This window comes from Monodelphis domestica, chromosome 2 (assembly GCF_027887165.1).
Source record: "Monodelphis domestica isolate mMonDom1 chromosome 2, mMonDom1.pri, whole genome shotgun sequence".
NCBI lineage: Eukaryota > Metazoa > Chordata > Mammalia > Didelphimorphia > Didelphidae > Monodelphis > Monodelphis domestica.
Genome location: NC_077228.1, coordinates 64,298,547 through 64,322,899, shown reverse-complemented (window position 1 = coordinate 64,322,899; position 24,353 = coordinate 64,298,547). Strand labels below are relative to the sequence as shown.

Here is a 24,353-nt window from a genome sequence, read left to right as displayed (position 1 = left end):
TTCTAACTAAGAGGTCAGCTTTCTCTTCTGTGTGTCACACTGCCTCTTACTTAAAGGTTTTCCAAATACTTTTTATAGCTTTTTTTTTTTTTAAAGCCCTGACCTTCCATCTTGGAGTCAATACTGTATATTGGCTCCAAGGCTGAAGAGTGGTAAGGGATAGGCAATGGGGGTCAAGTGACTTGCCCAGGGTCACACAGTTGGGAAAGGTCTAAGGCTTTCTATAGCTTTTTTAAAAACAGGCACTGCAGTATTATTATCCCTCATTTGCAAACATGGAAACTAAAGTTCAAGAAGTTGAATCTTAGCAGCAGTCAAACAGTCAAAGGATATCAGAAGTGAAATCTGAACCCAGGTCTTCAAAATTCCCAGTCCTATATAGTATCCACTACTCCATACTATCTCTCCCCACTCTCCACTCATTGTTAATTTGAACTCTTGAAAATACTGAGAATGAACTGGGCTAAATGGGACTAACTGGACCTGTATTTGTCTCATGCTTCTTAAAAGTGTCAAGAGATCAACTGTAAACTGACTGTTGTTGATTGAATAAGTAACCTAAAGGGAAGTTTTTGCTTTCAGGTTTGCTATCTAGAAGCCTACTGGCATATAAGATTTCAGAGGACGATATTTGGCACTGCCTTGATTTCTGGTAAGTTTTAGCACTGATTTTTCTCAAGCCATGAACATTTTGGGGGCTAAACCTGGAGTCAAGTGGGAGAATTCAAAAAAGTGGGAGAGAATTGCTTCAAGAGGAAATGATAGGAGGACAGCTGGGTAGCTCAATGGATTGAGAGCCAGGTCTAGAGACAGGAGGTTCTGGGTTCAAATGTGACCTCAGACACTTCCCAGCTGTGTGACCCTGGGCAAGCCACTTGACCCCCATTGCCTTGCCCTTACCACTCTTCTGCCTTGGAACCAATACGTAGTTTTGACTCTAAGACAGAAGGTAAGGGTTTTAAAAAAAGAGGAAATGATACAGGCAAAGATTTCTGGAGGACACACACACTGAGGAAGACCTGAATTCAAATCTTTTCTCAAACACTGACTAATTGTGTGACCCTAGGCAAGTCACTTTAACACTATTTGCCTCAATTTCCTCATCTGTAAAAAGGGCTGGGGAAAGAAATGGTAAAATATAACTAAACTCTGTTTCTTTTTCTGTGTCTGTGTCTCTCTCTCTCCATATATATATATGCATATATATATATATATATAAATATATATATATATATAAGCCACAATAATCTTTATGAAATTGTGCTGCCATGTTGGGGCTTGTGTTAGTGAACCCTCAGGTCTGTGCTTGTATTGCAGAAGTGTGAACTTAAGAAGGAGCCCAAACCTGGCTAAACACAGTGATGACCCGAGGGGTTGGTGCTGCCTGGAAAGAAGCCTTATAAACAGGAAAAGGAGCTGTTTCCAGGCCTGATTACTTTCATTGTTTCCCTTTTCCAGAGGGAGCCTTCCTCTTCTGTCCCACTGAACACAAACTAGTAACTTGCAAGGCACTTTAGACGTGCCGAAGTCCTGTCGTCAGTCCTCACCTCATCTGATTACACTCCTACCCCCCAGATCTTCTAAGGATCAGGAGGGATCAGACAAGTTCACCTCTTACAGATGAGGAAATATTATGCAGAAAGTTAAATGATTTTCCCCAAGAAAAGCAGATTAATCTACTGAAAATAGCACTGAACTCAGAACCACAAGACCTGAGTTCTAGTCCTGACTCTGATATTTAAACCCATGTTTCTTTGGACATATTTAGAATTATTATTGACTCCACACAACATTTATTACCTCCACAGAACATATTTGGCATGGGTTTGGAATAAGGGTAAGGCTATAAATATGTCGTTGTTGGCTTGAGTAAGCCTTTTTTGCTTGTCTATACCTGAGATTACCAACAGATGACCATGAGCCCTAGCAACTCTTTTTTGGCCTAGGTATTGAGCTACAGTCCATTTCTAGGGGAAGGAACAGTGTCTGCACCCAGGTGTTTCCTTCAAAAAAAAATACATGCTTAATGTTTTCAGAAGCAAGGGGAGAAATCGTAACCAAGGGATGGTAGGGAGCTATTTAGAAACCAATGGATCCATTGAATCTCACCAGGATTCAGTAGCTCCATAACTATTATGGACAGGAATGGGGAGGATTAAATGATTTCTAAGGTCCAAAGTTCATTCAAAGATTCATTTATTTTACATCACGTAGGCAATTTACTAATATGAAATTATTTAGCTTCCTGCCTTGGAATGCAAACTTTCCCATCTCCAGTCCATCTCACCTATATAGGTCCCCTTGGATAAAATGTTGCATCAATTCTGGCTATCACATTTATGTAGAGAGTACAAATTAAGTGATGAGAAGCCCCTTGGCCCCCTCCAGTACCTTTGCCAAGGTAACCCAGAATGGGGTCACAAAGACTAAGACATGATTGAACAACAATAATAGGGCATTGGGAAGGTCCAAAAGGCTAGAGTGAGAAATATGGGGCGAGAGGGATTGCTTTGACTTGGTGGACATTTCTGATGAGAAATAGATTGTATAATGAGTGGATAGAGTGCTGGATTTGGAGATAGAAAGACCTAAATAATTTTCCAGCCTCCGGCACTTATATTAACTATACGACCCTGGGCAAATCACTGAATCTCTTGTGAGGATTAAATGAAATAATATATTTCAAATGCTTTGCAAGCCTCGAAGGGTTGTAGAAATGGTAGCTACTATTATTATGTAACATCCCCCAAGAGAAGAAATTGTAATAAAATATGCTGATCACCCCCACACACTTTTTTTTAAAACACCCTTTCTTTCTGTCTTCATAACAATTCTAAGACAGAAGGGCAAGGATTAGGCAAACAGGGTTAAGTGACTTGCCCAGGGTCATGCAGCTAGGAAGTCTCTGAAGTCAAATTTGAACCCAACTCCCCCAGATTCCAGGTCTGCATACCTAGCTGCACCTCTTTATTACTTTTTCGGCAATTAAATTTCTTGGATGAACTCTATGAATTTGAATACTCATCTTTACCTACTGACTTCTTTGACTTCTTCATAAGTCCCAACTAAAATCCTGTCTGGGGGCAAATAGGTTGTTCAGTGGATAGAGTGCTGGGTTTTGTAAAAATAAATTAGTGAGTTATAAAAATAGATAGAATAACTCGCCAATACAGGTTCAAAACTGTTCAGATACTTTTGAGTCAGAAGGACCTGAGTTCAAAACTGGCCTCAAATACTTACTAGCTGTGTGGCCTTGGGCAAGTAATTTAACTTTGTTTGCCTCAGTTTCCTTATCTGTAAATGAACAGGAAGTAGCAATCATAAAATACAAGTAAAGAACAATAACAAAATATCTTCTATAGGAAACCTTTCCCAGACTCTCTTGCTTCTAATAGCCTTTTTCCTTATTTCCTATTTATTTTGCATATAATTTGTTTTTATAGATTTGTTTGCTTTTTGCTTCCCCTACTCAGTCATGAGCTCCTTGAAGGCAGGCACTGTCTTTTGTCTCTTTTTGTATTTCCAGTGCTTAGCACACAGTAGGCATTAATAAATGTTTATTGACTGACTGCAAATGTAAGAAAGTTATATGTTTGTATTTTCTTAACTTAGCAGGACAAGAAAGAATAGGATTTCATTGATATAGGGAACTTCTAGGTCTAGGAACTCCCTTAAAAATGCAGGTTGTCATTGTCACTGCATCTTCTAGTCATAGAGGGTTTCTTTGGGGTTAAATGACTTGCCCAAGTCCACAGAGCAGATCTGTCTCAAAGGCAGACCTTAAACTCTGATCTTCCATGGGCTGAGGGTAACCCTCAAAGTTTTAATTGTGCATTGGTTGCTTTTTCAAAAAAGTATAATGATTTTTCTTCAAGTTGTCTGTGGGGTATGTGTGGATGTGTGATAGTTATAGAGGTTTTGATTATTAATCTTCTGGACATAAATTCTATTGACAGTCTCTACTAGTTTCTGGGTATGTGTCTGTGTTTGTATTTATTGTTCTCTTCCCCCCTTTAAATATATGAATCTGCTTGTCCCACTTCTTTATATCAGCTCTGATTTCTCAGGTACAAGTGGAAAGCTGGACATACCATTACAGTGATCAGAAAGCATATTCATGGAATGCTTCTCGAAAATTTTGTAAGACTTTTTATACAGACTTAGTGGCCATTCAGAACCAAAATGAAATTGCATACCTCAATAATTTTTTGCCCTACTACCCTCATTATTACTGGATTGGGATCCGGAAAATCAATAATATTTGGACCTGGGTGGGGACCAACCGGACCCTCACCAAAGAGGCTGAGAACTGGGCAGAAAATGAACCCAACAACAAGAGGAATGACCAGGACTGTGTGGAAATCTACATCAAGAGTCCTTCTTCCCCTGGGAAGTGGAATGATGAACCATGTATGAAAAGAAAAAGGGCATTGTGCTACCAGGGTAATGATTTCTTTTTCTTATAAATTCTGGTTTGTTGGATTAAAAAAAAAAAAAAACTTGTTCCTTGAAACTAGTATTAAACATGAACCCTGCCCATAAGAAGTATATAAACTGGTTAGGAAGATAAGCCACAGGTATATAAAATTATAATTGTTTGAGATGAATGGTTTAATGGTGCTGTAAAGACTTCTTGAACAGCTATGAAAGATTAGATTTGGTGGATAGTGCCCTGCTTTTGACTATCATCAGTGGAGAAAGAATTAGCAAAAATGAGTGGATACTGTAGTAAAAGGGAATCACAGAAGAAAATTTCTTAGATATTAAAGTTTTGAATTAGACTACAAAAGAGAAATGCAGCAGGCCCCTTCTTTCTCCTTAGAAATACTTAATAATTGAATAGGTAGCTGTCAGTCTGAAAGAGACAAGGGATGGTCCTACTTGGAGAGGAGATGGGCCAAAGAACCTCTATAATTTTGTGACCAAGAGGAACCCAGGATCGTTAAGATATCATGATTTCCTGCCTCCAAACCTCTTCTCACACTATTCCTCACACTCATAATGTCCTTTTCTATCCATCCCTTTCTAATATCCCCTACCAGCTCCACCCGTTGACATCCTATCCATCCTTGAGGCCCCAGGCCAACTGTCATCTCCTACATGAAGCCTACTTTGAGTTCCTCAGCTGGAAGAGATTTCTCCTTATTTGACTTCATAGACTTCTTGCTGAGAATTTCACTCCCTGCTTCCTTAGAATGAACAAATATTTGGTAAAGATGAAGTATGAAAATGACTGGGGCCAGCACAATCCCGAACTACTCCCAATTAATATCCTACTAAAGAAATCCCAACATTGTCTGTTCCTTCTTTTAAACCATCCCAGTTCCCAACCACCATCTCCATTACTCAGGAGACCTCAGGCCACAGGAAGGTATGACTGAAGTTCAGTTCACATCCAGTTCTACTCACTTATCCAACCTATTTATCTATTAAAATTAGTCATAGTCTCAGAGTTTGGTGAGCTCAGAACCCTGGGCCACCTCCTAAACCTACACTTCCCCTCCAAACTACATTATGTTTTAAATATCTTATTTGATCTCTTTTATCATCTCCGTACAACATATTTGTCATGGGCTTGAAATAAGAACACTATTACTAATATGGTATTATTGGCTCCTTTGCTTGTTGGCAATTCCCAACAGATGACCATGAGACCTAGCAACGTTTTTTTGGTCTGGGTACTAAGTTACATCCATTTCTGGGAGAAGGAACAGTGTTTGCTCTCAAATAGAATATATACCTAATGTTGTCTGAAGTGAGGGGAGGGACCATATCCAAGGGATGGCAGTAGCATTTCAGACTTAGGAGCAGTGGCTCACATTTATACAGAACTTGGAAATTTACAAAGAACTTTTTCCATAAAAAGCTTGAGAAATTGTGTGAATTTTCTTACCCCATTTTATAAATAAGGAAACAGAGCTTCAGAAAAAGTGTAAAACATTCATAGAACATGGGTACCAATTTAGAATCGGAAGGGTACTTCTAAGTAGATTAGTCCAACCCCTTCATTTTATAGATGAGGACACTGATACCCAATAGGTAAAGAAGTTTACCCATGGTCACAATCTAGTATCAGAGAGAAAATTTGAACCCAAGTCCTGTCTACCAGCATCATATTATATTCAGATCAAATACACTCTTTTCTTTCAACCTTGTTTTCCAATTACCACAGCTACTGTCACTTGGAGCAGGGAAGGGGCTCACAGAAATCCCAAACCCCAACTTGAAAACTATCCTTGATTTAAAAAAAAGAATAAGACTACCTGGTGTTCTAGAACTTGCACTCTCTTTCAACAGTCACAGAATAGGACCCTAAGACCAAATACCCTGTTGTACACAGTCAAATGGAAATAAATGATGGTTTTTCTTTGTGGGATCATCAGAGGAATGGAGAAGAGGGGAGATAAAACTTCCTAGGCTTTGAGAGTGAAGTTATTGTTTAGATTGTCTGGTCATTCATTTTTTTTTCCAACATCTTTCTGGAGTAGGCCAAGATTAAAAATAGTTTTGTTTGAAAACTGCTATTTATTTCATTCAGTATAGTCTTTATTCTCTGGCAGACTTTTGGTGCGACTCCACACGGGGTTGTTGGATCTCTGGATTCCACTCTATCCCTCAGTTATGACTATACAGGATGAGTCAATCCCATCAATGCAATTCTTGTGTCACAGGCTCCTGGAATTAAGAATATACTTTTTAATATTTCTTTCACAAGTGCCAATGAGTCTAACCTGCCTGTACCCACATAGCCTCCTGTAAACCTTCATCCTGCAATCAGCATGGAGAGTGTATTGAAACTATTGGGAACTACACCTGCTCCTGCTTCCCAGGATTTTATGGACAGGAATGCGAATACGGTAAGGAGAATGTTCCACTGAATTCTATTCCATCCATTTTCACCTCGTACATAGCAATGATAGGCAAAATACCACGAAGTCGTTGGTGATGGAAAACTACCAATAAACAGGATGACTGGGCTCAGGGCTGCAAAATAGATACTCAATACTCAAACAAGCGGAATATTTTCCAGTTACTAAAGATATTTCCTTCTAATATCTCTCTGTGACTTGAAGAGGTAGATCAAGAAAGACAAAAGGAAAAAGGAAAAACAAAGGAAGCAAATGAAGGAGATCAAATTTATCATGGGAGGAGGTAAGGGAGGGAGAGAGTTAACTGGGTATTTTAAGGTAACAAATAAACTAATGAATTTTTTAAACCTTCAAGCTAATTTTACTCATTTCTGAGGTAATGGCCCATAATACATCTTGAAATGGTGATTTTAAAAAAAATTATGAGGCCAAGAAAATGTGTACAGCAGGTCTACAAGCTGTGGTTGAAGGTCAATGAGAATCAAATAGTCCTGATATTTTTTTTGTATTGAGCACAAGATTTTAGTATATTGTAAGTTACTTCCTAGTGAAGCAATTCCCTCCCTATGCATGTCCACTATTGTTCTTTGAATTATATTCTTAGATCACTGCCTATAGCCCAGAGCAGTTAATTCATTAGTCCAAGATGTGTCAAAAGTCTTCCTGATTCTGAAACCAACTTTTTTATCCATTATGCCACGTAGCTCCTCTGTTCTAATTTTATATTATCTTTCAGTCAAGCATGAGGAGTGCTCATGTTGTGTTTTCTTATAGTTATACAATGTAAAGAACTTGACTACTTCCCGAGCAATATGCTCATGACCTGCAACCATCCTCTGGGAAAGTTCTCCTACCAATCCAAATGTAACTTCTACTGCATGGAAGGATATAGACTGAAAGGGGCTGACCTACTGCAGTGTTCATCTTCTGGGGAATGGACAGATGAAGTCCCGGAGTGCTCAGGTATGTATCTTCCACTTACTTCCCACCTTCTGAACAACTGGAACTTAGGAAGCGACTGAGGTTTCTCCATGAAACCAGGAGGAATAAGAAGAGTCTAGTCTACAGACCACCTAGTCATCAGATGGTAATTTACTACATAAGATCAATATTCCAAATCAGTAAGAGAAATACTCATCTGAAATTAGATAGCATCCTGGACTTCTAGTGGGGTCTCATAAAGGATAAATTTGGATTCTCAAGTAAAAATTTCAGAAGGAGATTCCTTGATATGTGATCATTTCAAAACAAATTAAAAGGAAAGGAAGGAAGAGTAAAAAACCTGGACTCGAGGTAGGGAAACAGCCTATTTCACTTCTGTCTGGCAAATTCCTCTCATCTACTACCTTCTTATTTAGAAAGAGGGAGATGGAAATAAAAGAGGTCAGAATGGAGGGAAATACACAATTAATAATTATAGCTATAAATGAGAAAGGAGTTGGTGCAACTAGGTGACTCAGTGCATAGAGCACCAGGCCTGAAGACAGGAGGTCCTGAGTTCAAATCTGACCTCAGACACTTCCTTGATACCTTGGGCAAGTCACTTAGTCCGAATTGCCACTCCCTTCCTGATCTTCTGCTTGGAACCAATACCTAGTATTGATTCTAAGACTGAAGGTAATGGTTTAAAAAGCTCAAATTGAGCTAAAGCAGAAAGGAACCTTTTCTGAATTCAATTCTTATAATCTGTATCAGCACCCTATACATGGAAGGTATTTTACTAGGTATTTGTTGGATGAATCAATGAATTATAACAATTGATGTCAAGCCACCCATGGTCTCTAAAAGGCAAATAAAAAAGGGAGTTTGCATCTTCTCTGCCTATGCATGCACTTATCTGTCCATTTCCTTTCAAAGTGCCCAAGGTTAATAGAACAGTATGTAACTTTCAAGGGACCTGCATCACTTGATCTCTCACCCATTGCTGTTTCTTTAGTCATTGGGTGCCCAGCCTTGAAGAGTCCTGAACGGGGGAAGATGATCTGCCCTTATTCTTCAATGGAAAACTATCGCCAGTCCAGATGTAGTTTCAGCTGTGAAGAGGGATTTACACTAAAAGGGGTAGAAGTGATTTGGTGTACAGTGTTTGGAGTCTGGACAGCCCCTGTGCCACGCTGTGAAGGTGAGTCTAAGCCAGCCGTGGAGATGTAATAGCCTACTACTCTCATCAGATCACAGAGACAAGCTCTGCGTGGCATCGTTGAGTGTAGGCAAGATTTCTATGGCTGGAACCTGCTTCCACCTGCCACTCAGCCCCATCCTTGGATCTTGTCGTCCTCTGGGGCAGAGAGACAGCAGCTGGTTTTAGAAAGACAAAAGCCTGGGATATCATGGCAAGACATAAGAAGTACAAGAACTAGTGCATCCAGGAACAGAATATGGGAAAATGGGGAGGAGGGGTCGCTGAATGTTCTAAAAACTTCACACTACTACAGGGAAGAATTTGAACTCAAGGCTCAAATCTACTAAATAGTTACCCCAATTAGTAATAAGAGCAACCATTTATATTTTGATTTACAGTTTGTATAAGGGGCAGCTGGGTAGCTCAGTGGATTGAGAGCCAGGCCTAGAGACGGGAGGTCCTAGGTTCAAATCTGGCCTCAGACACTTCCCAGCTGTGTGACCCTGGGCAAGTCACTTGACCCCCATTGCCTAGCCCTTACCACTCTTCTGCCTTGGAGCCAATACACAGTATTGACTCCAAGACGGAAGTAAGGGTTTTAATAAAAAAAAAAAGTTTGCATAAGTGCTCTACAATTATTATCTCATTTGGAACTCCCAACAACCTTGGAAGGAATATGCTATGAAGACCCCAATTTTACAGGAACTAAGGCAAAAAGAGATTAGGTGACTCATCCAAGGTCACACTAGTGAGTGTTCAAGGCTAGATTTGAACTCAGGTCTTCCTGACTCCAGGTTCAGCACACTAGCCAACTGCTTTTAGTTTCTATACCTATAGACTTACTCTTCATAGAGAGATACTCCACCTCTGTTCTCTCCTTAAATGTACAGTTTTTCTTTTTCCCCAGCAATGACCTCTTTATTCTTGGTTGTTCCACGTAGCTGTTCAGTGCCCGAACCTGAATGCCCCTGATGGAGGTGTCATGAACTGTATACACTCACATGCTCCCTTTGCATATGAGTCCACCTGCGAATTCTCTTGTCAACCCACTTATAGGATGAGTGGCCTAGAGACACTCCAGTGCTTGGCATCTGGCCAGTGGACATCACCAACGCCTATCTGTCATGGTACGTCTTTGGATCGGCAGCTCCAAGTAGGATCTGAGAAGTTTTCCCATCATCCCCACCTTCCTGGCCCCAGTGAATGGGAGATTATCCAGCTACAGCAGGGACTGGTAACAGTGCAGTGGTGGGGGGGGGGAGGCTGGAGCAGGGATTCATGGTCATTAGCTCTTGGGAATAGGTCTGTGGGAGGCTGTACTGAGAAGAAGACAGATTAGTTAAAACTGTAAGTCAGTTGCATAAGATAGATCAAGTCTTATCTTGCAATCTTATCACCTTTCCCATAGCAGATGTTTTATAAATATGGGTTGAGATGCAGCGAGGTGGTTCTGGGCAAAGGTTCTGTGACCTGGAGTTGAGAGGATCTGGGTTCAAATTTGGCCTCAGACATTTCCTAGCTGGGTGACCCTGGGCAAGTCATTTAACCCTCATTGCCTAGCCCTTACCACCTTACCACCTTCTCTACCTCCCAAACTGCTCCCAACCTCTAATTCTTTGAAAAGCCCACACTGGAATACTGTACAAATAAATGGAAATCCTCATGGCAAAAAAAAAAAAAACAACTCCAATTACCTAGCCCTTACCACTCTTCTGCCTTGGAGCCAATATGCAGTATTGATTCTAAGACAGAAAATAAGAGTTTTAAATGAATGAGTGAATGAATGAATAAATAAATGTTCGTTGAATTGATTTATTTATTTATATTCAATAAGGGATATATTAAAAAGTCTCAGAACCAGATGTCAAAAGCCAGGTGCAATCCACAAAGAAATGTCTCATGAATGGCACCTTTATCTGCCCAAGCTATTCCTAAATGAACTGAACCTACTCCCAGATCTAAGATTTGTCTTCTAAGGTGGGGGCAGGGGGGGGGGCTGAAAGCTCTGTGTCACTATCACAAACGTAGATATCCAGCTAGCATGTTGTATATGGGAAGAACGTGCTTAAACTCCACTATGATGGGAGGGGGGGATTCATCATTCTCAAAACAGGAAGGAGAACAAAAACTTCTTCATCTTATTCTTAGTAACTCCGAATGTTAGGGAAGAATGCCAAGGTATTTCCCAAACCAATGAAACCACAGATCTTTTCATTATTAATGCATTGATCCCAGTGCATTGTAAGCAGAAGGTACATAATAAATGTTTTTTATTGGTGTCAAACCAAATGAAGTAGCTTATAACAGTGGATGTCTTTTCCATCAGCCATCACCTGTGATCCGCTGGAGGTTCCTGCCCACGGAAGCTTTAACTGCTCCTCGTACCCAATACAATTTCAGCTCAACTCCGAATGTTCATTCCAGTGTGACAAAGGGTTCGTGCTAAAAGGAGCAGAGATCACCAAGTGTGACCTGTCTGGAATTTGGACAGAATCAGTCCCAGTTTGCCATGGTAGAGTGAAATTTTCTTGTTTTGTCTTTTTTTTCTTAAATGAATGGAAGCGTCCTGCCATTACAACAATAATAACAATAATGTAGATGACAGGGGCAGCTAAGTTGCTCAGTGGTTAGGAAGCCAGGCCAGGAGCTAGGAGTGTCTGGGTTCAATCATGGCCTTAGACATTTCCTAGCTGTGTGATCCTGGGCAAGTCATTTAACTCCAATTACCTATCCCTTATCACTCTTCTGCCTTGGAGCCAATACTTAATATCGAGTCTAAGAAGGTAAAGGTTTAAAAAAATGTCATTGGCATTTTATGGATCACTTTAAGATTTGAAAAGTACCTTTTATGGAATGAGTGCTGTTATAAGCTCTATTTTATAGATGAGTAAACTGAGACTCAGTTAGAGTGAATGACCAGAGGACCTTTAGGGTCTCTTCCAACTTTAGACCTATCACCCTACAGTTCTATGACTTTGTCTCAACCTTTGTTGAGTTTCTATAAAATGGGGATAATTATTCCTGCCTTTCTCTCACTTCATGTAATAGTTATGACAACCAAACTGTAAAATACTTTTGAAACACATATTGTGGCTGTCATTAGGAATCTTCAGTTCTGTTTTATAGAAATAATAACTAAGGCATAGTTAGGAATATGAGATTTAATATTCATGGGCACAGTGGATAAAATGCCAGGTCTCAGGAAGACTCATTGTCATGAGTTCAAATATGGCCTCAGACACTTACTAGTTGTGTGACCCTGGACAAGTCACTTTACTTTGTTTGCCTTGATTTCCTCATCTGTCAAATGAGCTAGAGAAGGAAATGGCAAACCACTCTAGTATTTTTGCCAATAACACCACTCATGCGGTCATGAAGAGAAAGACACGACTGAAATGATTGAACAACAACCACCACTGGTTCTCCATACAGAAGTGATTTGGTATCAGTATAATATTGTCATTCCTTTATTTTGCCCCTTACCATGATGCCTGGAGTCACTTACATGACCTTTCTGTTTACACAGCTTTAAAAATGAAATTATGTGGTCATCATTCATCATCAAAGGATGGCATGTGGCCTAATGGGAGATCATAAGCAGTAGTGAGATGATATTTAGACAAATCTTTGAGGTCCTCAATAGAATTTCAGTTATTCAATATATCTCCTCACTTTTAAGCAGCTAATTTTTCATTTACCATGGATAGCTCAAAATCCCCTTTCTGACTCAGATTCTCAACTACTGTATCATCCTTGATTCATCAATTGTTATTCACCTATCCAATCAGTTATAAAATCTTGTCATTTCTCTTCCCACATCCTTAAAAAACACTATCATTAGTATCAATTAATAATTAAATAATTAATAATCATTATCAATTCTAAAAAAGAAGAATGGCAAGGACTAGGTAATTGGGGTTAAAGTGACTACCCACTGTCACACAGCTAGGAAGTATCTTGAACCCAGGTCTTCCTGTTTCCAGGCCTGGTGCTCTCTCCACCATGTTATCTACCCTCCCCTTTCCCCACATATTTTCTATATATACCTTTATATCTGATCCTATGACTATCCCCAGCTTAAGCCCTCATCCCCTCCCATCTGGACAATTACAATAGGTTTCTCATTGGATTCTATCCCTCAAGCATTTCCCCATTCCAAAATTGTCAAAATGATTTTTCTTAAGATCTAATCATCTCATCCTCTTACTTTAGGATACAATAAAAACTATTCTATTCAATAGGTCTTCCCAACCTGACTGCTTCTTTTCTTTCCAGGACTCTCACATGTTATTCCTCTCTCCCCACTTACAATTCAGCCATATTTCTCTCCTTACTCTTTCTCATAGAGGACTATCTCCCAATTTCTTGCCTTTTCAAGGACTGCCCCTCTTGGTTAGAATGACTTTCTTCCATATTTCTACTTGTTTGAATCCCTGACTTCTCTCAAGACTCAACTCAAGCACCATACTTGGCAGAAAGCCTTTTCCAGTCTCCACCCCCCTTCTATTCCACTCTCCTCTAAAGCTACCTTCCATCTATAGGGAAAGGGATTCAAATCCCATCTCTGTTACCATGTGACTTTGGGGCATGTCCCTTAATTTCCTTGTGTCTAGCTTCCTCACAAGTAAAATAAAGAGATAAGACTAGAAGACTAGAAAACCTCTGAGATTCCTTCTGACTCTAAATATCTATTCAAGTGGGTCTAGAATCCTAAATTCCCCACAATACGCACACACACACACACACACACACACACACACACACACACACACAGAAAGAGAGAGAGAGAGAGAGAGAGAGAGAGAGAGAGAGAGAGAGAGAGAGAACACTACCTCCCATTTCTTGATCTGTGCCCCATTTTTTATATTGAGGATGCTTTCATTGCTCAGTAATCTTTTTTTCTTGTCTCCTTAACTGCTAATACCTTCCCCTATAAGATTACCTTTCATCAGCTCTATATACATCTAATATGTATTTATTTTTTTCATGTTGTCTTCTCTATTAGAAATGTGAGGTCCTTGAGCAGAGACTGTTCTTTCTTTCTCTTTGTATCCTTGGGACTTGGCACAGTGCCTGACACATAGTAGTTATATAAATTAAATCAATGTATGTATATATACATATATATGTATATAATTCTCTTCCTTTTTCCTATAAGTAAAAGCAAGATAATCTCATGGATGAGGGAATACTCAGACCTGGAGGAATAATGAATAATGAAGGGATCACTCAGGAGCTGTCCCTGGTTCCATTGGGCTAAGCTGGTCCTTGGACAGCAGGAACCCAGGCAATGCCCTGGGTAGTGCTTGAAGCCCTACTAAGAAGTTAAACTCTATTAGACCTTGTGCTCTGTTAGTCTTATTTCTAAGTACCCAAAGTTTCCTCCATCCCCCCAAAACATGAGTTGGCCTTTCCTAGAGTGTCTACTTCCTAACACCCTCCTAAAAAACACTTTTTACATGTTAGAAGATCTTTTAATACATCAATGTGGGCATTCCCTCCCCACAATGCAGATTGTCATTCCTTTTCACCCTCCTTAACATAACTCCAAGTCTGGTGCTGCCTAGTCACTCCTACTTGACATTTAAGAGAATCAAGAGCTAAGAAACCAATGAACACTTTTGTGTTTACCCCACAACTAGGTGGCTCAGTGCCAGGCCTGGGGTCAGGAAGACCTGAGTTCAAACCCAGTCTTGGATATTTACTAGCTGTGTGATTTTGGACAAGTCTCTTAAACTCTGTCTGTCTCAGTTTTCTCATCAGTAATATAAGATAATAATATCTACCTCCCAGGGTTGTTGTGGAGATCAAATGAGATCACATTTAGCACAGTGTCTGCCACATAGTAGGCACTTAAGAATTCCTTCCTTCATTTTTTCCTTTTTCTCTTATCTCTAACCCTCCCACCCTCCTTCCCTTCCTCCCTTCCCTCCTTCCTTGTTCTCTTCCCTTCCTTTCCCATCCCATCTCTTCTTTCCTTCCCTTTTTCTCTTTATTTTCTCAGCTAAGCAATGCCAGGATTTGAGGGCTCCCATCAAAGGACATTTGAGCTGCTCTCACCCTTTTGGAGACTTCATGTACCAGTCATCCTGTACCTTAACATGTGATGAAGGGTTTGTCCCAAGTGAGTCTGAAGAGCTGCGTTGTTTGGATACTGGAGAGTGGAGCTCTCTACCACTACTATGTGAAGGTAAGGTTGCTCCTTTTTCTAACATCTAGGCTTACATTTGAGACATGGGTGGATGATCAGCGGTTTGGTATCTTAAGGAATGGACTGATATAGCCACACGGGTCCTACATAGGATAGGACACAGAGAAGGACAGAAAGAAATGTACTCCATAGCTCAATACTATGGGATGTAGTGGTAGAAGGGTAGGGAAAAGTCATAGCCCCTGAGATGCAAACATGCTCAAAAATGTGGGAAATATTGCAGAGAGATGGACTCTGGAAGATTACAAAGAAAGAGGAAACTAGTGAAGGGAGATGGAGGCATAACCTGTTTCTAGGAAAAGCAGCCTAAGAGATTAAATCTTCATTGCACCTTCAAGTAGCCCATTGCACTTTGTACATATTGTAACATCCTTTGGGAGATATGATGTGTTTTTAATTATCTTTGTTTAGTAAATAAGGATTCTAAGACAACAAGAAAAGGGAAGCCTACTTCAATATGCTTCAGTCTTTCCATATTAGAGTTGTCACAAGAATTCAAGTCTCTTGAAATCTATATTCTAAATCAACATCTTCTCAAACCTTATATATTATATTAATTAACTACCTTGACTCTTTTTATCCATGATTTCTCATTCTGCACCCACCCCTCACAGGATCATAGCTTTAAAGTTAGAAGAGAATTTGAAGGCCATCTAGTACAACCCCATCATTTTACAGTTGAAGAAACAGGTCCAGTAAGTTAGATGATTTTTCCATGCATGACCACTTGTCTAATAAATACCAAAGACACGATTTGAACTCAGGTTCTCTGAATTCGATGCTTTTTCCATTAAACAAAACTATTGCCTCTCCTTTCACTAGTAGTAAATACATTAGTTGTTTGTGGTAAACTGTTATGTTAATATTAATCATTTTTTAGGTTTGTCTGGATTAAATGATAGTTTCTGAGGTCAGGGATTATGTGTGAATCCTTAATTTCAATATAGTTTAGTCGAGTTCTAAACAGAAACAAAAACAAGACATTATTATAATTATTTTTATTTGGATCAAACCATTGACCAAAAAGTTCTCAGCCCAAATCTTGAATGATACATACAAACACATATACACACACACTTATACACATATATACCCTAAGTCAATTTTTAGTGTCATGATGATTGAACATGGTATTAGGGTGAAACCAAATAATATGGATCTTTAGGCACCAATGGTGCTTCTGTTAGGTGTCAAAGGGTCTCAGGTCTTATATGGTTTCAAGAATGGGTTGAGAGTTGAGAGAACTAGAATATAAACTCTTACCACCAATACTCTTCTCTTGGTCAATTCCTATAACCTACACTATAGCACATGAACATCTGGAGGACCCAACACAAGATAATTATAGGCATGGGCTGGGAAGCCGTAAGAGATGGCTTCAGCCACCAGCGGTTTTCTGAGAAACCCCTGAGTTTGGGGGTACCAAGCTTAAAAGACATTGCTACATATCATGGGCATTCTCAGTGCAAGCTGATTGCCATTTATTGCTATTTCCTGTGATCTTTCCCCCTTTGTTTTTAATTTTGTGTTTCATTCTGGCTGAACTATCCCTTAACAAATTTTTTCTTTTAAATCCTCTTGCTGTTACCCTGACTTATGAACACTCTAAAGAGATAGACTGGGTAGGTTAATGGAAAGGGGCTTGAAACCCTCTAACTGTTGAGATGCTGCTTTACCCAGACTGTTGACTCATTGATGTCCCTCCCACTTCCTATCTCATTCCCAACCTAGCTGCTGCTATCAGAATACAAAGCCGCAATACATTAGAAAGTACACTTCTGGAAACATTTTTCTTTCCTTTCTTGGTTTTCCTAGCTGTTGTTTAGCTGTTTGTTTTCCCCAGTAGAGCTCATTTACAATAAACAAACTTTAGATTGAAACAAAAAGTCAAGAATTTGGGACAAAGTAAAATTTTGAGGTGTATTTAGCTGAAGAATGAGTAAAGAAAGGGGCAAGGTGAGGACATTTTCCTGAAGGTCCTCAAAATTTTAGAGATGCATTTCTTCCATGCCTCTACAATAAGAAGATCAGTGGGGAATTCACCTTCAAATATTTCAGGTCTGAAGACTCAGTATACTCATAAAGTGGAAATTACAGCTAGGTAATAGAATGTTGTATGTAGAATCAGGAAGACTTGAGTTCAAATATTCCAACACTTAATAGCACTTGGACTTTGGGCAAGTCACTTAATCTCTTTCAGTCTCAATTACCTCATCTGTAAAATGAGGATAACTGGGCTATAAGGATTGGCCAGGAAAAGCGTATTGGTGGTAAGAGCCTGCATCCTGGTCCTCCCACTCCAAGTTCATCCTTTATACCAAACTCTAGACCTGTGTTGGCGAAGGTGTGGCCACATGTGCTTCAGCAGCACAGAAGGGGCTGCTCTGTTTCTCCCTTTCCACAGCCCCCAAGAACATTTTTCACATGCCCCACCCCTCTGCCCAGTAGCTGAATGTGAGTACTTCCTCCCTCCACTGTCTGGGGTAACATAGGGGGCTCACAGGTAGCTTGAAAGTGCAGTTTGGATACTTTATCTCTAAAACATTTGCCAACGCTGCTCTAGACCATTTAGCACCTGGTAGAAGAGCTCTTGTTGCCTAATAATCTATACTATTCGGGTTGACCCTAATAATATGTGCATGTATGTCTATGCACTTACATAATCATGTACACACATGCAAATATATGCAATGTGTGTTGTGGGCACATATGTGCATGTGTGTGTACATATTTTAACAGTCATGTTTCTTAAAATAACTCAAGAAACAATAATTTCACCACAAAAGGAGTCTTGCAATTTCATACAATTCTAGACCTTTGAAGATAAAAAAAATCTTTTAAAGACAGAGACTTAATCCAACATTCATTTTCCAGGTGAGAAAAATAAAGACTCAATGAGATGAATAAGATAAAGTGACTCGACCAAGATCACCCAGCCAAGATTTAGCTCTAATAGTACTTAGTTATACCACACCACATCCATAGCTATACCACACTGAAAGGGGAGTTAGTCTGTTGATCTGTGCTGATTCTGACAAAGAGTAAAGGGCTAGAGATGAGAGGTCCTGAATTCAAATCTAATCTCAGATACTTCCTAGCTGGGTGACCCTGGACAAGTCACTTAACCCCCTTTACATAACTTTTAGTGCTCTTCTGCCTTGGAACCAATACTTAGTATTGATTCTAAGACAGAAAATAAGGGTTAAAAAGGGGCAATGAAATTACTTGATGTCACTGAGTCTACATCCTTGAGTTCCTTAAAAGCAGGGGTTGGTTTTACCTTTGTTTGTATCTCTAGTGCCATATCTCAGTGCTCAACATGTAGTAGGTACTTAGTAAATAATAAGTGGTTAATAAATGCTTGTCAACTTGCCTTGCTTTGGTAAAGGTAGAAGCTGTTACAAGCCTCACTGCTTTTCCAAGTTAGAAATGGGGACAACCATAGATAAGATATAGATAACTTCACAAATAAATACATATACATAATTTAATCTATTACAACATTTTGATTTACTAAAGCTTAAAGGCATACTAAGATTTTTGGGACACTACACACGTGCACACACACACACACACATGGACACACACACATGTGCAACCCAGATGTTAGATCTACTGACTTTCTTCTTTTGTTATCCTAGCTTAAGCTCTTGAATGAGAAGCTGATTTAGGAGTCCATAGAACTAACAACTACATTTTCCCATCAGATTCTCATCAGAAAATGATTGCTGTCAATTACACTCTAACTTTGGGAGAGGAGTAGCATGGAGAGCTACTGAGGGCATGAATACAAAATTATCTACAGTCTATTATGTTCTGAAATAAGCTTTTTTCAACCTCCATCTCTTCTCATCGCAGCTATTACATGCAAACCTTTATTGGCACCACAGCAAGGAACAATGACGTGTGATCATCCTTTTGAAAATTACAGCTACGAATCAACTTGCCAGTTTAGCTGTAATGAGGGATTTTCTTTAGTGGGACCAGACAAGGTGAAATGTACTACTTCTGGACACTGGACAGCTCATACACCAACATGTCAAGGTAGGAGGAACTTGTCATTATTTGTTCTTTATTCATGGGTCCTCACAAGACCTATCGACAAACCTAACAGCTTCATTTAACCACTTCATGCTTTCTGCTTTGCCTCTTGTCACCTACTTTTAGACCAGTTGTTGACATTTTAGAGTCAGTTTATTAGTTTTCCTTATTTAGAAGGCAAGAATCAACCCGAGATCTGTTTCCACATGTATATTTGGACTTTAGAAACATCTTCCCCTGAAAATTTTCTCTGGATTTCTTTTAGAAATAGGAGGCAGACTACCTAAAGTCATTTCTAGGAAGGGTTCAAATTCAAACTAGGTGAATCCTTGAAATTATTTTGTTTTTGTTAGTTGAGTTTCAGCACATGCACAGAATCCTAAATTAATGAATATTTCCCCCTATTTTGGAAGATGAATATGACATTGAGTCCTCTTGTCCACTGGTCTTTCCATGAAGAACAATCCATTATTCTCCTTCTCAACACTTAGGAATTACTAATTAATTCCATTAAGTATTTATTTGACAGATAATAAACTTCCATAATTCTTAAAGGGATAAAAAAATTGGGGCAATCATCTTCTTGGAGGGACAATAAATAAAAAGACAATGTTTCTCATTCTTTATTGAGCTGTGCTTTCCCTGCACTGTCTGGGTGTCTAAGATGTATATTTGCCAGTTAACTATCTAGAGAGCTACCAGATTTACAAAGTATTACAGATAGAAGATAGTTCTGAAGTCATCTAAGGACAATTTCCCCATTTGCAGAAGGAGAGATTGAGCTTTTTTTTTATCATAAATCATCACTCCCTTTTGGACCAGACTTGTGATTTTATCAGAATAATAAATTCTCCGTGAGGAAGTTCCCTCTACCAATGCATATTCTCAAGTTTCATAACCACAAGCTATATCCACATCAGCTGGTTCCCTCTCAAATATATGCTTGTGGTGATCAAGTAAGATCACAAATCATATGATTATCATAGATTTAGGGTTAGAAATATGCTCAGAGGCCATTGAGTCCAATCTTTTTATTTTATAGGCAAGGAAATTGAGTTTCAAAGTGCCTAGCTGATTTGCCCACACACACATAAGTAGTGAGAGAACCAGAATTTGAACCCAGGCCTTTTGACTCCAAATTCAACAATTATTTCAATGTGGAGATCCCTTCAAATTCTAAGACAATATAATTCTACAAATGAATGTTTACAAATTTATTCCTGGAAAGACTACTTAAAATGCATAACAAATAAGTATCTTGATATTATCTGATACTAAATAAATTCTGATATATCTCAGTACCTGAAAATCAGAATTACCATTAATTGCTACTCAGCTCAGTTAGAATTTCATACTAATGAAGTCAAAGCTATTCATTTCTGGTTTAATTTTTTTCTAGCTTTATTCTCTTATATGGTCACATTTTGTACCCATTTTCTTCCTCCCAAAAGGCTGTCACCCATACCAAGAATGCACTCTCCATCTTACTCCTCCCATTGAATCCTTAGCCTCTTTCAAGGCTCAGCTCAGGTGCCATTTCTTGTTCAAAGTCTTTCCTGTTGTATTCATGTATCTCCATCTCTACCATCCCTTGTCAATAGAATGGAAGCCCTTTGAAGTCAGGGACTATTTTGTTCTTATCCCGAATGCCTTGAACATATAAAGTTCTTAACAAATATTGGTTGGGTTGAGTTGAAAGCAGTTGAGAAAACAGGAATGGATTATAGGATCATAGATTTAGAATAAGAAGGGACTTTAAAAGTAATGGCTCAAATGCAATGATCCAGGATGATTCTGAGGGACTTATATGAGAAAGAACACTATCCACATTCAGAGGAAGAACTGTGGAAGGGGAAACAGAAAAAAAAAACAACAACCACTTGATCACATGGTTCAAAGGGGATATGATTGGGGCTGTAGACTCTATAAACAATCACCCTGGTGCAAATATCAATAATATGGAAATAGGTCTTGACCAAAGACACATGTAAAATCCAGTGGAATTGCGCATCAGCTATGGGAGGGTAAAGGGGAGGGGAGAGAAAGAACATGAATCTTGTAACCATGGAAAAAGTATTCTAAATTAACTAATTAAATAAAAATTTCCAAAAAAAAGTAATGGCTCAACCTTTCATGTTACAGATGGAACAGAATTTAAATGCTTTGTCCAGGTTGGTATCTGAAGCATGATTCAACCTCAGGTCATCCTCGCCCTAAGCCCAACACTCTAGCCATTAGACTACCTAGTTACTTACAGCAAACCAAAAAAAAAGAAAAAAAGAAAGAAATTTTTTCTATTTTTGAAAACAGCTATAAGAAACGTGGTTCATGGCATTCTCTTTAGATGCAGACTGTCCATAATTAATAAATTCATGGAGCTTACAGATGACATTACAATAGTGCCCTCTACTGTCCAATAACAATACCATATAGTAAGGGAAAGGCATTCTTTTTCTACTTTTCCTTCACCCCATTCAACATAAGGAATAATCTTTCAGGCAATGGATCTATTAACTAAACTTAACTAAAGCAATAGACCAGTTCTTTCCAAGGGGTCCCAAATCTCTCCTAATTATCTCATCATTCTTCATGATCCTTTATCTATTCCCTACCTCCTGGAGGTTTCTTTTATTTTTGTTGTTCTGATAAAAGATACCCATCTCTATTAATTATTTATTCTATTATACATCATTATATTATATATATTATATTATTTTAAATATAAGATGAAATGAACAAAAAGAGAAAAGATATCATGAAAGAAATAGTCATCTAGAGGAGAGTCAAAGTCTTGAGTAGAAAATTGTGTACCTGGAGACAGCAGAGTTCTTAATCTGCTGTCCATGAACTTTATTTTTAAAAACTTCAGGATAACTTTATTTCAATATATTGGTTTCCTTTGAATCCTATGTATTATTATTTTGTGCATTTAAAAACATTGTTTTGAGAAGGTGGCTTTGGGCAGAATAGCCAACAGGGTCCATGACACAAAAATGTTAGTAAAGGCTACTCTGTTAGACAGTAGATGATCTATTTGTCAATCAAAGGAGATCCTAAGCAGATTAAGTTGAAAAGAAGGTTTTGCATAATAGCCAAGTGGCTCTGTGGAAAGAATATCTGTCCTGGAGATGGGAGATCCCGGATTCAAATCTGCCTTCAGACACTTCCTAACTGTGTGACCCTTAGCAAGTCACTTAACTTCAGTTGCCTAGCCCTTACCATTCTTCTGCCTTGGAATGGATACTTCCTATTGATTCTAAGACAAAACGTAATAACTTTTCAAAAAGAAAAGAAAAGAAGTCATTGCACTAATTATTTCCCTCTGTGCAGTAAGTGCAGATGTTAGGAGGTCAGGAGGGATGATAACAGAGATCCCAGACCTGGCTTGGTTTGGATTTTCCTTTGAGGTTCCCCTCAGATGTCTTCTGTTGGCAGGCAAGTGATGTTGGGTTCTTGATGTTGGGTTCTTGATGCCTCTGGCATATTCTATCAAGCTGGAAGGGCTTTTTAAAAGATTGACTGAAGAGACTATGTGTCTGTTGGCTGAGGACCATACAATGGAGAGACTGGTTAGCCAATAGGGCATAACAGGCTGCTGTGGTACACAGCAGAAGACAGATTGGCTCTGGAGTCAAAAGGACCTGGGTTCAAATTATTTTCAACACATACCAGCTATAAGACCTCGGGCAAGTGACTTGTTCTCACTGAACTGTAGTTCCCTCATATGAAACATGGAGATGGTCATATTTGTGCTCTTTGTATATTTTAAAACCATTTATAGCTTTTCCAACTGAACAGAATTAGGATAGCAAAATTGCCCCTTCCCCCTCGAATCTGCCTTGTTGACAATATTTTCCTTATTATCTCCTACTTTTTTTTCCCCTGCTGGTTTAAGACAGTGATCACGACTTGGCTTAGCAAATAACATATCCTTTAGAATCATTTTTAAGGATAAGCAGCTTGAGCTGGGTTCCCCTCCACCTCTCTCTCTCTCTCTCTCTCTCTCTCTCTCTCTCTCTCTCTCTCTCTCTCTCTCTCTCTCTCTCTCTCTCTCTCTCTCTCCTTCCACTTCTACCCACCCCATGCCACAACAGCTAGCAAAGTACAGCTGTGTTTGACCGTATTGCTCCCATGCCTATCCCCACTTGAAGTGTCCTTTATTAAGGTCAAATGTTATCCAAGACAAGGAAATTTGCTTCCTCTTAGTACTGCCTTTATACCCAGGAAGATAAGTCTAAAAAGTTACAGATATGGCATTTTTCTTTCATGTTTATATCTTTTTTCCTGGTCCCAGGATTGATAGGATCCTTTTGCCTTCATTTCCAGAAACTGGGATGTATAACACTGGACCCATTGGCCATTAGCCCCTAGGAACCCATGAGAGATCATTTCCCTAAGGGGTGACTTGGAGCTTTATGGTATAATGAAGTTCCTCAGTGTGAGAAGCAGCCATTTTAATATATGTGGGGAAGGGGTTAGGATGATAGATATCCTTCTCTTCTTTCTTGGATGTATACTTGAATAAGTTTTTAGGTGTCCATAAGAACCTATCTGATTTAAATCATTATTGCCTATCCTGTTTTCAAAGTTAAATCAGATACTTCTAAATCACTTAGCATTGTGCCTAGTATACAGTAGGTGCCCAATAAATGCTAATTCCCTTCTTTCTGGGATCAGACTCAAGAGAGGACCAGCCCTGAAGAGGGTCTATGCCACTGATTGAGTTCTCCCTTCTTTCAGAAATAGGCAGTGATAGCAGAGAAGTCCCAGGACAGGTGGGAGAACAGGAATATGATTCCCTGAAATCAGTTTCCATCTCTTTTATTCATACTTCCAAGTATGCGAATCATTTCCATCTACGAGCTATGAATTCCTTGAAGGGAGAGATGATGTCATTCTTATCTTTCTATCCACAATGCCTAGCTTGGTGTCTTAACACAAAGAAAAGTATAATAAGTATTGGTTGAATAAGAATGGTATCAGGAACCCACAGAAAAAGAAACAAAACTGAAAAGAGACCATGGGAAAGAGTGTCAATGTTGAAAATAATGTCAAAACCAGAAATCCACAGTTGGGTCTGAGAGAAGGCTACCAGAAAGCAAAATCTGGG

General features: G+C 39.1%; 1 protein-coding gene and 1 long non-coding RNA gene across 2 annotated transcripts in view; one reads left to right on the top strand and one right to left on the bottom strand.

Moving 5' to 3' along the window:
• The window catches only part of SELP (selectin P), a 50,763-nt gene that overhangs the window by 11,130 nt on the left and 15,280 nt on the right, over positions 1 to 24,353 (top strand). The window contains exons 2-10 of the mRNA XM_007480741.3: positions 583 to 652; positions 4,054 to 4,443; positions 6,750 to 6,857; positions 7,644 to 7,832; positions 8,806 to 8,991; positions 9,933 to 10,118; positions 11,318 to 11,503; positions 14,996 to 15,181; positions 19,061 to 19,246. Coding sequence (XP_007480803.2) covers positions 583 to 652; positions 4,054 to 4,443; positions 6,750 to 6,857; positions 7,644 to 7,832; positions 8,806 to 8,991; positions 9,933 to 10,118; positions 11,318 to 11,503; positions 14,996 to 15,181; positions 19,061 to 19,246 — 1,687 coding nt within the window. The remainder of the gene's footprint in view (positions 1 to 582; positions 653 to 4,053; positions 4,444 to 6,749; positions 6,858 to 7,643; positions 7,833 to 8,805; positions 8,992 to 9,932; positions 10,119 to 11,317; positions 11,504 to 14,995; positions 15,182 to 19,060; positions 19,247 to 24,353) is intronic.
• The window catches only part of LOC103099658 (uncharacterized), a 123,367-nt gene continuing 105,059 nt past the window's right edge, over positions 6,046 to 24,353 (bottom strand). Inside the window, exon 5 of the long non-coding RNA XR_008916098.1 lies at positions 6,046 to 6,675. This is a non-coding gene — a long non-coding RNA (uncharacterized LOC103099658). The remainder of the gene's footprint in view (positions 6,676 to 24,353) is intronic.